The sequence below is a fragment of the Onychostoma macrolepis genome, chromosome 18, assembly GCF_012432095.1.
Source record: "Onychostoma macrolepis isolate SWU-2019 chromosome 18, ASM1243209v1, whole genome shotgun sequence".
Classification (NCBI taxonomy): Eukaryota; Metazoa; Chordata; class Actinopteri; order Cypriniformes; family Cyprinidae; genus Onychostoma; species Onychostoma macrolepis.
This window is the reverse complement of record NC_081172.1, coordinates 8,196,500-8,211,533: the sequence shown is the minus strand read 5'-3', so window position 1 is coordinate 8,211,533 and position 15,034 is coordinate 8,196,500. Positions and strand designations below refer to the sequence as shown.

The 15,034-nt window shown below is 35.3% G+C and overlaps 1 protein-coding gene across 1 annotated transcript in view; it reads left to right on the top strand.

Moving 5' to 3' along the window:
• The window catches only part of srgap1a (SLIT-ROBO Rho GTPase activating protein 1a), a 111,308-nt gene that overhangs the window by 29,197 nt on the left and 67,077 nt on the right, over window positions 1–15,034 (top strand). The window contains 2 exon segments of the mRNA XM_058750696.1: window positions 1,161–1,356; window positions 10,712–10,874. Of these exon segments, the coding sequence (XP_058606679.1) occupies window positions 1,161–1,356; window positions 10,712–10,874 (359 nt within the window).

Genomic DNA, 15,034 nt, shown 5'->3' with positions numbered 1-15,034 from the left:
TGTTATTTGTTTTTATTAAATGTTACTTAATTATTTGTATTATTTTTTTATTAATTTGCCATTTTGTAAAATTGATTTTGTTTTTTATTTAACTAGTTTTATAGGCACAATATCTGAATATGAAAACACCAATTTAGCATCAAATTTAAAGATTTCAACAAAGTTCAAGACAGTTATTGTTGGACATTACAGGAATAACTTTGGTGTTTCAATTATGTATAATCTGTAGTTTTAAATTATTTATTTAACTTAGAAGTAAATATTTGTCTGAAAAAAGCTCTTCTCTGCCTTGCATAACTTTCTATCAAATATATTTTTACATTTTATCTAATGTTCTTATTTCTTACCTTTTCTCCCTAATTTCCCTTCACCTTTTGTCAAACAATTAATTTGTTACAAACAGTTCATGTTTACATTTGAGGGCTTTTTCTTGCTATTTCATTTCTTTAATAAAGACAGGCTACTGATATTATCTGGGGGCTCGTCCGGGATATTATTACTATAATATTTTTGAAATATTTGAGCTTTTATAGCATTTAGGTATTGTGTATCCCATCAAAGTGGTCACTGTGGTTCAGAGAACCCATTTTATGAGAAATACATTAAACATGTTGGGTCACTTGACGGCTGAGAGAGGAAGTCTGAATGTATATTATGGTATGGAGCTGCAGAGCCTCCACAGTGCACTGCAAATTTAATGAGCTCCATTTCCAATGACAAGGGGGCAATCACATGAGGAAACCGGAGGTAATTTGGGCAAAAAAATGCTTGTTAAATGAAGTGGAGTGCCTACATGGCTGTACACACACATTGGCTTTAGAGAGTCATTAGGTTAGTTTCTGGGACCGTTCCTCATTCCGGCTGTAATGAAACGCAGCATAAGGGTATTACCTGCTCCACCTGAGGAGCATGGATTACTGTAGTATTGCTGATACTGCACAATGAAACTAGCCCAGGGCAAATCTGAATGCTCTATTTATAGAAGATATATTGCTGGCGCCATTTTTTTAAAATTTCAGACTGCCTTCGTTGAGCTGCTAGCAAGAGGTTTCCAGAGCACTGTTGAAACGTGCAATTAAACTGATGATTTTTCTTCATTCCGTTTGTGATTTCTATTGAGAGACTTTTGCAACAAACCATGTTTGGTTGTTTTTGTTCAGAGATTCGTGCCCAACTGGTGGAACAGCAGAAATGTCTGGAGCAGCAGACGGACATGAGGGTCCAGCTCCTTCAGGACCTCCAGGACTTCTTCCGCAAGAAGTCCGAGATCGAGATGGAGTACTCACGCAACCTGGAGAAGCTCGCCGAACGCTTCATGGCCAAGACCAGGAGTACCAAGGACCATCAGCAATATAAGTGAGTGTGTTAAATGAGTGTTTAATACAGGCAACTCTTTTGTGGTTTGAATTTTATATCTTCTTGTACTCTGGCCCAAATTTTTAACCGTTAACCTACATCCTTATTATTATTGTCTAAATGTTATCATTGTAAAATTGAACATTTAGACTTCTCCTAAAGTGATATGTGTAAAACATGAATGATTTTCAAATGTTGTCCTTTATTCAGAATATGAAAGCATGTTTATATATATATATATATGTGTGTGTGTGTGTGTGTGTGTGTGTGTGTGTATGTATGTACTGTATATATTTATGTATGTATATAGAATTTTTTAACCAAAATTTCAAATAAGACTTTTTTTTTTAATAGTATAAGTTAAGATTTGCAAGTAATAATTTAATATATTAGTGCTGTCAAATGATTAATCGTGATTAATCACATCCAAAATAAGTTTTTGTTTGTTTACATAATGAGTGTGTACTGTGTATATTTATGTACATATAAATACAAACACGTGCATGTATATATTTAAGAAAAACCTTATGTTCATATATTAAATATAAAATATAATAATATAAATATATAAATGTATATACATGTAAATATTTTCAAAATATATTCTGAATGTGTGTGTATTTATACATTATAAATAAACACAGTACACATACATATATGTAAACACAAATTTTATTTTGGATGCGATTAATCGCTTGACAGCACTAATATATATATTTACACTACAGATATACATTTACTCTTATATTGTATCTATCACGACTAATCGCTTGACAGCACTAATATATATATTTACACTCCAGAGATGTTTTACCTCACTAGAGGTAGATAACGGTAAAACAAAAATAGAATAACAGTATATAATACAATATATAAATAAAAATATAAATAATGAATCCATTTATAAATTTTATACCTTTTATTTATTTTGTAGATTTCTTTTGTATTTGTGTGTAGATTTCATATTAGCTTATTTTGTAAAATATATAGGCTACCTCTCTCAATGACCTTATAATGAGTCCTTATTTCTTAACCATTACCATTCCTTGTCACTTATGTTTTCCTGCTGATTTATTCTCAGTGTAATGCACTGTGACAGGCATGAACCATGATCATGGTCTCGTTATACCAGTAGAGTCACTGGCTGGAAAAGACAGTCTACATCTATATAATGTTGGTACAGAAACCGCTGGTACAACTCAAAATATTGAGTGTGTTTGCTTTTCACTTCTGTAAATAGACCAAATGCTGGTTTAAGAGCCCTAAATGAGTCCAGCAGCTGTGAGCACAACCAGAGGCAATGGAGAATCTCGGTCGTGGCGCTTGTGGTTTATGTGGCCTGTCGGTTTGAGAGCGGAATAAAGATACTTGACACAACTCACTAACATATTCTGAAACACAAGGACTTAAACTTGCCTTTTCACAGATGCAGAAGTAAAGAAGGGTCCAGATTACAGTGTGATGTGACGCAAGTTATTTGTTTTTGTCTTTAGGAGATTAAAAAACTATAAAATGCTGATGTTAGTTGGGCGGCCAGTTCTGAAGCCAGCTTAGCTCAGCTGTATGCTGGATGAATTAGCATCAGAATGAGTGCGCAGTTTTGTCTATAATTAACTGGGATATCCACATCCCAGAGTTGTTCGACAGATCGGCTCATTTCAAAAGCATTTCGAGTCATTTTACCAGGTCTCTTAGCTAAACTTGGACTCTTCTGTAACCACAGGGCTTCAGTAAAGAGGTCCAGACCGTGGTCTGCGATTGTATCCCATTTAGTTCCATAGTCCAGAGGTCTGGCCCGATGTCTGACCGATGGCGTCGAGATGAGGCCAGCTGAGCCAAAGCAGAGGGTGTGCTTTACCCCGTTGTTGAAGTCGGCCAGATACATGTGGTCAGCAGAATTCTGCAAAACCAGTGAGAGGAAAGATTAAGCAACTGTTTGTCAAGAAACACAGTTTACTCTACCTGTGGAATTGTTGTCACAGAATCAATCTTCTCACTGGCACTAGGAGCATCTCAGGTGACTCTCACAGCAAAGTATGACAGATCGGGCCTTGAAGGTTTGAGACCAGAGAGATGCGGTCACATTACAAATACATAGCTGGTATATGTTTGAATTTGATTAGTTTCTAACCAGAAGTTTCCATTTTAGTCTCTTTTTTTGGTAGTTAAGATTTGATTTGTGACTTCTGTACTGGATTATGGGTAGAAGAACGCAATTGAATAGAACTGACCATGTGATTTTAATTTTGCTAAAAATAAAGTGCTAGGACGATGAATCTGACATTTTAGAGAATATCGCATCATGTCGCTTAACCATGACAGTAAGGACTTTTATATTGTTACAAAAAACTATAGCTATATTGTAACTTTCTATTTATGAAAAAATCCTGAAAAATGGTTTCCACAAAAATCGTAGCTGTTTTCAACACTGATAATATTAAGAATTGCTTCTTGAGCACCAAATCAGCCTATTAGAATGTTTTTTGACTAGCGTTACGATGCTGAAAATTTAACTTTGAGATCTATGTAATAAATTACATTTTAAAATATATTTGAATCGAATGGTTATTTGACATTTTAATAATGTTTCACAGTAGTTTTCACTGTATTTTTGATTAAATCAATGCGTAGGTGAAAAAAGAGAATTCTTTTAAAAACACTAAAGAAAAAAAACCTTGCCTACCCAAAACTTTTCAACAGTAATGTATGTTTTAATTAGAGGTCGACCGATAGTGGATTTTACGGATACCGATAGCTAGGTTGGACCACACTGGCTGATACCGATTAATCAACCGATAGTTTTCAAAATGGATACTGAAAGAAAGCTAGTGCAGTAAAAAGCAGTAACAGTACTGAACCATACTTTGTAAATGAATAAAAATATTAATATTATTTACTATATTGATCATTAAAGTTATTTCATAGTTTGCTAATGTTAAAAGAAGAAACTTTAAAATTTAGAATTGTAGCCTATTAGTAGCTAATAGTGAATGTTGAAATGAACACTCTAACAAGGAACAATACTTCTGCCGTTTTCATTAATGCTACGAATGGAAGATGGCCATCTTTAAATATCTACACAAGGACATAGCATTAAAATTACATACATATGGATATTGTATGTGTACTCACACACTTTATTTGCTTCTATTTTTTAACACTTGATAATTATCTAATCAAAAAAAAAAAAAAGTTAGTCACACACTGGGAAAAAGCGCAGCGCTGCGTCTAGGAGAACTCAGAGGTATCACACACACACACACACACACACACCCACCAGACGCTTTGCGTTCAAATCAAGTGGCAGTCTAAAACCATTAATTTAATCACCAAACGGACATAAGTTTGCTTCAAAAATGAACAATGTGGCATAAATGAGTTTGAAGATCAGTGTTTAAAAAAAACCGAGCAAGCGGAAAGAGCTTTCTATGAAGCGTACAGACTTTATTAGAGCCACAGAAAGACAAATGTTTTGCTGAAAAATGTACAATAATTTATAGCCTAGGGTGAAGTCATTATGTACATTCACAGCGATTTGGGACAAATATAATGTAATTTAATAGAAAACTGTGAATGGCGCTCTGTTCTGCGGCAGGCTTTTCTGTCGGCTGTATTTAAATGCACATCTGGAGTTTCCCGCTCTGTGCAGCGCGCAGTGTCACGTGTCAAAATAAACAACACGTGCTGTCAGTGATTTCCGCCTCTAGAGACCGCTTTCGTACTGTATAATGCCAGCGGACCCTTCTCAGCCACTCCAGCAACAGACGCAACACGGAAAACTATCGGCATGGATTTTTGCCGATAACCGATAGTTGCGGCAATCAACTATCGGTGCCGATGAATCGGCAAAACCGATGAATCGGTCGACCTCTAGTTTTAATAAATAAATATTTTTGTGAATTTTAAGTAAATATTGTTAAATTTACAGACTGCAAGAAAAAAAATGTGTAGGAAAGCAGAACAGAACATTATCTGTTAATTATACAGACATTTCCTTTAAGCCTTAAACCTAATGCAACGCGTAATTCAAAATAGCACAGTACATTGTGTTATATTATTACAGACTTTTCTTGTCAATTGTCGCAATGCTACAACTTTAGTAGCCTATATATTTGCATTATATCGGCCCTATAGTTATTGATGCCATTTAATATTTACCAGTTATCCAAGAGGTTCTATCCACATATGTGTATCCCTACAAGGCAGTGTTTTGTGAGCTGTGTGGTTAAACTTATCCCAGATGACACTGTCGTCGTGGCGACACATCGACTGTTGCTTGGTTTAGTGCACGTGTTTGTTGAGCTAACAGGCATCACATAATGTTTGCCCAGGGAGGCTGCTGGACTCAGGATGGGAATTATTTCATTATATGCATCGTCCAGCTGCCACTCCTTGGACACCAGATTTCCTTATGATTATCTATCATTTAGCAGATGCATTTTAGCCAAATAGACCTTCCACAAGGACACATCTCCTCTAGAAAACTGAGTTTAAGTGCCTTTATATATATTATATTATAAATCTCCTGTAGGTAAATGAATTCAAGTGCTTTTTTAGTCTAGGTTTGAACCTTTGTCCTTTTGGTTGCATGCCTAAAATGAAATGAAATGCACTTTGGCATTAAGATTTATGCTCTACCCCAGTAAGGTTGGTTTCAGTTGTCTTTGATTGTACCTTCATGCGCATTCGTTTGATGACCTTGTTGTAGGATGCCAAACCCTCCAGTGAAGCGCTCTAGTTTGCTCTGGCACTTCAGAATCGATGAGCTGTCAATATAATGTTTGCGATCTGCGGGATGTTTACACCAGCACCGAATGAAGCTCCTCTGGCTACAGTGTTGATGTAGTTACTGCATTGCTCATGTTTATACCACTGCTGATGATCTGTTGGGTTATTTTGATATCAGCAGATTAGAGGCACATTCATTTTGTTTAGAAATCAGAGTGTAATTCATTTGGGTAATTGCCACCAGTGTAGTTGCTGTATATAGACTTGCTTACACCTGGGAAGTGGAACATGAATAAAAGATGCTGTCTTTTAAAATTTAGGAGTTTTGTAATGGCTTTCCTATGGCGGTTAGTTGCAGTGGTCTTGCTACTATTAAGTTTTTAAGACTTATTTCGTCAAAGATGTAAGCTGTGCATCAGTACATAGTGGAGAGGTGATCACTGTTGGTCCTTTGGAGAGAGAGGTGGTCGCTTGGAAGCCAGTTGTTATTTAATCTTGTCTGAGCAGTACCACTGATTTACTGCAGCCTTTAATGGTGCAGCTGACTCTCTGATCTCTACTCGGCAGCACTGGCTGCTTTTGAATCAGTTCTGATTAGTCACATGCTTTCCAAATTAACTCATCATGCCTTACCATTACCCAGTGTGACAACTTCCTCTCCGGTCATCATCCCTCCTGTTTTATCCACCATGGCAGTGAGCTAATAGACTCTATGATTCGAGTGAATCTCTGTGATGGAGCTATATTGTAAATAGTTGCAGCCTGTGACAATCTGGCCTTCTGTGGACTTCCTGCTCTGACCTCAGAGATACCATGCATTTCCCTTTGCACTTCCTCGACTATTACCCATCAAAGATATACTATTATAGTTTTTGTTAATATATTTTGGATTAGATTCATTTTTACATTTTCTGTTTTCAATGTAATTTTTGCAGTTTTGAGAAATTTTGTTTGTTTTTGTTTTGTTTTAAATCTATAGATTTATTTAAAAAGTCTATAGTTTTTATACATTTTTATTTAGTAATTGATTTAGTTTATTTTAGTGCTTCACATTAAAGTAAACATGCATATCATGCATATTAGTATAGATTTTAGAAATTCTTATTTTGAAATTTATTATCTATGTACATTATTGATTTCATTTATTTGTATGTATGTATATATGTATATATATATGTATGTATATGTATATGTAGCAAATTTATAATTTATATATTAATTTAAATTTATAATTTATATATTAATTTATTTATTTTAGAATTTGAAGTTAAACTAAATGAAAATGAGAACTTTTGCAACGTTCAGCTAACGTTTATTTCAAGCATTTTTTTTAAATGGTTTTAGTATTAGTTAACAATAACCTTGCTATTACCTACATTATCTTAGTATGCAAACATTATCCATAAATGTTTAAAATACAATTGCCTTTACAATATCTACATTACTTCTTTATGGTGAGGAATTTGATATTCATTGTTAATTGGACAAAATTATTTTGTCAAAGAGGTCATATTTTATTTAAAAAAATAAGGTAGTTCAGATGGGATTGTAAAACTACACCATCTAACTTTTGGCCCTCTACCAGTTGAAGTTGAAATTTGAAGGTGAAAATCTTTTTATTTATTTAACTTTAAACATTTTTATGTATTTATTCATTTATTTGCATATTATGTAAGCTCTAGATATAGGATGTCATATTCCCATTAGGGTTTGGCCGATTCCAGACACCCCCCCTTTACTCCCCGCAATCCGCCGCATCCCAGTACCGTGTTAGGAAAGAAAATGATGTGTACTACGGGACCCCAAAAGGGAATAAATACGAGATGGGAGGAAAATATATATTTCAGTAGCCTACTTTCTCTCGCAGTTATATCATTAGGTAATTATAATGTACGTAGCCTAAATTGTGGGCATCAGGGAGCCGCTGTTATGCCTGCACTAAAACTGCTTTTTTCGCAATTGCTTTTTAGTTTCACTTTCACATTCGAGATTCGCAATCGCACGTACTCTGTTTATACTTTGGAGCGGCAGTGCTTACCACACATTTTACAAGATTAGATGTTTGTCAGTTGTGCTCGGGATCTGCAAATCATTCGCCTTCGTCTCAAGCTGGTCGCACACTGGATGAGAAGCTCAGCGCCACGTCTTTACATTGTTTTGAATCGTTGCTAGGCGCCGCAGACAGATGCCGAGTGGTGCCGCCGGTGTGCGTACGCTCATAGAAAATGTGTTTGAATTTTAAAGACGTGGCGTGATGCGGCGCTGCTCTTCTCATCCAGTGTGCGACCAGCTTCCGTCATGTACTGTAATGTAACAGGCAACTGTTGGCAATCATTATTTGTTTTCCTTGCCGTTCTGAATACAGATTTACGCTTAGGGCACACCACCTAACTCCACCCCCCGCCCTCCGATGTCATCGTCCATCGCAATGTTTCACTGCAGACATCGTCCGATGCCAATTTTGTAGACATCGCCCAACCCTAATTCCCATTGTATTTAATTGAAATTTCTTTATTTAATAAAAGCTCTTTCTTTTTCTCTCTGTATTCATATTCGTATTCATAATATTTATTGTAAAATGTGATCTTTCACACTATTATGTCTATTTGTGAGGTAGATGTTCTCTCTTATCCTCCACACTGCTCAACATCAGGCATGTCTTGGCCTTGTGACTTTAATATTGCTCTCTTTATTCATGCGTTTCAGTGCTCGAGAAGCAAATGCTATTTTTTGCTACTTCATGAATCCGAATCACGTGTACACCTTCAGCTTCCTGACAACCCAGCTTGACTCTGCCACAATCTTAACATGCAGTACACACTTGATGCGAGGAGGAGAGCCGAGTGCGTGCCCAAGAGGCTGAGACAGTCTTGTGAAAGGATTTACAGTAATTGCAGACTGACAGAAAGTGCACAGGCTCCCATAATTCTCCCTGCAATCTGAATCCCCGGCATGTTCATATTGCGACCATGCATCTTTAGGCTTTTAGCTCAATTAGATTATCCATTTGATCCAGTCTCACATAGATGACTGATCCTTCAACCCTGGCTTCTAAACAAGTCGGTTACTCCAAGGAATGTCTATCATCTTAGAGACTTAAGGATTTCGTTTGTTTCCTGTTTTTGTAGAACAGTGTTAAGGTTAAAAACTAGATGTATCAGCTCAGCTGGTGCGGATGCATGCTTATTTCTGTACTTCCATTGGATGTCATCAGGCCGCAGACCTTCACCTGCAGCGATGAAATGCATTGCCTGTTTTGCAGGGAGGGTTAAGGAGGGAAATGGAGCTGAAAAAATACTTCCTTGCTTACATCCAAATCTCTATCAGCTGCCAATATCACCTCCTCAATTGCAACATTTTTCATGTGACTTGGTATAGCAGCCATTTGTGTTACTGTTACTCATATTTAGGAGTTTGTTCTAGAATCTAGACTGTAAGACTGTAAGATTTTCTCCATGTCACAGGTATTTTGCATCATTACTTTTTTGGAATAAGAATCTGGAAGGAGACATGAAGAACTAGATGAGGGAGAATTGTAAATAGAGGAAATGAAAAAATTTAATATTGTGATTTTGCTCCGGTATTCAACTTGTTGTAATGTTGATAACTTTCTTATCAGAAGATGAGTTTTTAGAAATTTAACTCAAATCAATATTTTGTAGTCATATATGCTACTGTTTGAAAGTTTGGGGTTAATGAAAGAAGTCTCTTATGCTCACCAAGGCTACATTAACTTGATCAAAAATACTGTAAAGCTGTAAGCTTTTATTTATAATTTATAATTTAAAATAATTGGTTTGTATTTTATTATATTTTAAAATGTAATTTATTCCTATGATGGCAGAGCTGAATTTCAGCATCATTACTCCACTCTAGTGTCACATGATCCTTCAGAAATCAATCAATCAAATATAATGCTTTGTTGCTCAAGAAACATGTCTTATTATCAATTTTGAAAATGGTTGTACTGCTTAATATTTAGTTTCTTTGTTTCAAGATTATTTGATAAGTCTTTTGCATTACAAACTTAATGACTTTACTGTCACTTTTGATCAGTTTAATGCATCCTTACTGAATAAAATTAATTTCTTTAAAAAAAAATCTTACTGGCCCCAAAAATTTTGAACGCAATTGTATTTATTTTTAAGTTGCTAAAGTACAGTTAGTCTGTTATTATCAAAAAATAAACTGTCACGTCTGAATTGTTTTTATTATTGTCCTAATAGAAAATAAATACTAGATACAGTGTTCTGACCCAAAAACTTACTGAAGTGTCCCTTATGTCCCAGAAACACTGATGTTTCACCTTGAGTTTAGGTCTGAGTCTTGGTTCTGTTGCTGTGCACGAATGCTACAAAGTATCCAGAGATGCTTAAATGCAAAGTATCCAGAGATGCATGCTTAAATAGGCCATGTATCATCAAGGGAAGAGATGAGAGGGATGTTAATGTGCGTGATCCACGTGAATGGCTCTTAAAGCATCCTGATGGGTGCTGGGAAGATGGATCTGTCTGTGGTTTCATCCAGTTCATGAGTTAAGTGCCCAGATGGTGCTGACAGCTCGCAGACAGGAGCCTTTCATTAAGTTTGATCAGTGTCTCTTTCTCTGTTTCTCTCTCACATGCAGGAAAGACCAGAATCTCCTGTCTCCGGTCAATTGCTGGTACCTGTTGCTGAACCAGGTTCGACGGGAGAGCAAAGACCATGCGACACTGAGCGACATTTACCTGAACAACGTCATCATGCGCTTCATGCAGATTAGTGAAGACTCCACGCGCCTTCTGAAAAAGGTCAGAACTGTTTTCGATTACATGAACTGTCAGAAGAGTCTCAAAATAGGTCTTGGAATAAATTCTTAACTCCTCAAACCATGTTGATTTGTTTTTAAAAATAAAAAAGCGTGTATTGTATTGTGTGTAAAATGTGCATTTTTATAAAGATAAATTTTTTTGGGGCATTTTTGCCTTTATTATAGTAGGACAGATCAGACCTGACAGGAAGCGAGGTGGGTGAGCTAGAGGAGGGCGGGAACAGGAAAGGTGTTCAAGTTGGGATTCGTTCTCGGGACACCCATAGCTCAACCACGCTGTATGTCAGCGTGCTGCCCACAAGGCTATCAGCGCCAACGTAAAATATGCATTTTAGGAAAATTAGTTGCATATTCTGGCAGCCATTATCTCTTGTAAAAATTAAAAATTGATAATCAAGCAGAAGATACGCTATACTGTTCAAAAGTTTGGGGTCAGTAATTTATTTTTCTTTAGAAAGTTTTATTCAGAAAGGGAACATTAAGCTGATCTAAAGTGACAATAATGACATTTATAATGTTGGAAAAAATGCTTTTGTTTTAACCTTTCTGAAATTTTTTTTTTTACCGTTTTACATAAAAATGTTTTTCTAATTGATAAGTAATTTTTCTGCAGTCACATGGATAAATTACGTTTTAAAATATATTAATATTTTTATATTATTACCATTTTACTGTATTTTCAGCAAATAAATGCCATTTTGGTGAGCATAAGATGCTTATCTTACTGACCACAACTTTTGAACGTTAGTGTAGATGAATGATTATACTTTGAAGCACTACTGGTTTTCATGGCCACCTTAGAGAACATTGTTTAATTATATTAATTTATGATAATTGTTAAGTTAGGTTACACTTTATTTTAAGGTGTCCTTGTTACAGTGTAATTATACATTTCAGTACTGAGTAATATTAATTAACTACATGTACTTACTATATGTGACCCTGGACCACAAAACCAGTCTTAAGTCTCTGGGGTATATTTGTAGCAATAGCCAAAAATACATTGTATGGGTCAAAATTATAAATTTTTCTTTTATGCCAAAAAATCATTGGGATATTAAGTAAAGATCATGTTCCATGAAGATATTTTGTACATTTCTTACCGTAAATTTATATCAACTTAATTTTTGATTAATAATATGCATTGCTAAGAACTTTATTTGGACAACTTTGCACCCTCAGATTCCAGATTTTCAAATAGTTGCATCTCGGCCAAATATTGTCCTATCCTAACAAACCATACATCAATGGAAAGCTTATTTATTCAGCTTTCAGATGATGTATACATCTCAATTTCAAAAAATTGACACTTAAGACTGGTTTTGTCGTCCAGGGTCACATATGGTTAGGGTTTAGATTAGGGGTTGGCTTAGGGTTAATTGCATGTTAATTATGCATAATTTGTTATTATAATAGTAAGTACATGTAACGTGCAACAAGGACTCCTTAAAATAAAGTGTTATCTTAAGTTACAATTTTGGTTAAAAAAGCTCTGCTTTAAAGGAATATTCTAGGCTCTAAAACAAGCTAAAATGGCATTTGACAAGCTTCTCAACTGTCAGTAAATTAATTTTTTGTTTTATATTCATTGTAGGTGCATTATAGTACTTTTTTTTTTTTTTTTTTTTTTTTTTTGGTTTGTTTTGTTTTTTTGTTTTGTTTTTTTTAACTCACACACACACACACACACACACACACACACAAAAGGACTGGTCAGCATTATTTTCTGTGGTGATAATCATTTTTCCATAAGTACTAAACTTGAAGTATTCTTTAAGATTCACATTAAAAAATGCCCTGGCATTAATCAAGACACTTCACATTTGCGTCATAAGATGTGCAGTTATTTTTATCTATGTAATGGAAAAAAAGCTCTTTGTTAAACTAGATTGCCACTTTCTTTTTTTCAGTCTTGTATTGTTTTACTGTCATTACTCTTTTTCCTTTTTTTTAGTTATTCTTCTATTCTGAAAGCTATTTTTATTCCATTGCATTTTATATTACTTTCATGCAGTTCCTGTTATATTTCTGGATGGTGGACTCTAAAAACAACTTTTACAGCAAATGTAAGCTGTTCTTAAAGCAATTGTTCACCCAACAATGGAAGTTCTGTCATCATTTACTCACCCTCATGTCGTTCCAAATTTGTATGACTTACTTTCTTCTGTGGAATACACAGATATTTTTAAAAATGTTTTTGTCCATAATGAATGTTAGTGTGGTCAAATGGTGTTTTGGTCCCATTGGTCTTAACTTTATGGACACAAAAACTATCTTTTTATTTTCAAAATATGTTCTGCAGTCATATGTTTGGAACAACATGAAGTGATTGAATGATAACAGAATATCCATTTTTGGGTGAACTATCCCTTTAAATAAGTGAAATACTATATCGCAGATGCCTGAAACTTTGTCTTCATGGCAATCTTGTTTTCTGTCAGCTTCGATACATCAGAATAAACTTAGATGGCAACATTTTGTTGAAATGTGTGTAATGCATAGTTTGCCATGATTCTCATTCCTGTGTAACTACTTTTAGGCTACTTCTGTGCTGCATTATAGGACTAACCATTTTGTGATCATTTGGGGATATATACTTCTTCTAACGCAACCTCTGTGTTGCTGTTGCTGTATAAAGAGGACTTGAGAGACTTTTAAAGTGTACCTGTGTGCAATTAGGTCTGGCTTAACCAAGATATGGGGCATGTGAAGTTTTGTGTGGTTCAGGGTTGTTTGTGTGCCTGTATTCACTGGTCAGATTTACGATGTTGGTCCGGCCATACGGGACCTCTGTTTCTGGGCTGTGGTTCTGTTCTGAGAAGTTCCTAAAGCCCGAGCTCTAATCATGGCCTCCTGCCTGTTGTTTGATGTCTGCGGCCCCATGACCGAGACGACGTGGCGGTCCCTTCAGCGCAGGCCACAGAAGGGGGACAACTCCCATACAGATTATGTGCTGCCATGCATGCGAGTCATATGAGACGACCACAACAGCAAATTACAAGGCTGGAATGTAGGAGGTAAAAGTTTGGTCTCAAACAAGGGTTATTCAAAGGGCTTGACCAGCAGCTCTGAGATAGGTAAAGGGATTGTGAAAGAGAAAAATTAATGTTCTATCATTATTTACTCACCATGTTGTTCATAACCAGCATGAGTTTCATTCTTCCATGGAACATAAAAGATAAAGATTTTGGCCGCTTTTTTAAAATACAACAATATTTTAGAATTGAAGATCAGACAAGTTAAAAAAGTGCCATTAATATAACATAAAAGTGGTCTAAAGGATCATTCAACCTTTATGATTCTCAAGGCCCCCCCATTTTCCACAACAATGTTCAAAGACCCTATAATTAAGGATAATTGTTTTTTTTTTCTTCAAAATTTCTTTTCAAAGCTTGGCTTAACTAGAAAAATGTGCATTTGTTATAAAAATGTCCATGCCAAATGTCAGAGTTTTAGCATGTTGTTAATTGACATGACTTTCCTAAATCTAGAAATCCCTCCCTCCCCATTTTTCACAACAATGTTCAAAACATTGTTCAAAACCCTCATGACATTTCCAGTCATTCATGATTTACTGCCCAAAAGTACTTATGGAGATTTATCATTTTATTAATTTACATGACTTTTCCAGGTCTACAAATCACACTTTATGATGGTTATCTCAAATGTGACCCTGGACCACAAAACCAGTCATAAAGGTCAGTTTTATGAAATAATGAATAAGCTTTCCATTGATGTATGGTTTGTTATGATAGGACAATATTTGGCCGAGATACAACTATTTGAAAATCTGGAATCTGAGGGTGCAAAAAAATCAAAATATTGAGGTTTAAAGTTGTCCGAATGAAGTTCTTAGCAATGCATATTACTAATCAAAAATTAAGTTTTGATATATTTACAGTAAGAAATTTACAAAATATCTTCATGGAACATGGTCTTTACTTAATGTCCTAATGATTTTTGGCATAAAAGAAAAATCAATCATTTTGACCCATATAATGTATTTTTAGCTATTGCTACAAATATACCCGTGCTGCTTGTGACTGGGTTTGTGGTCCAGGGTCACATATGTTCAGGTTTTCCAAGATTGTGAAAATCATTTTTTTTTTTTTTTGGAATCCTTGTTGTTTAGGCTGATTT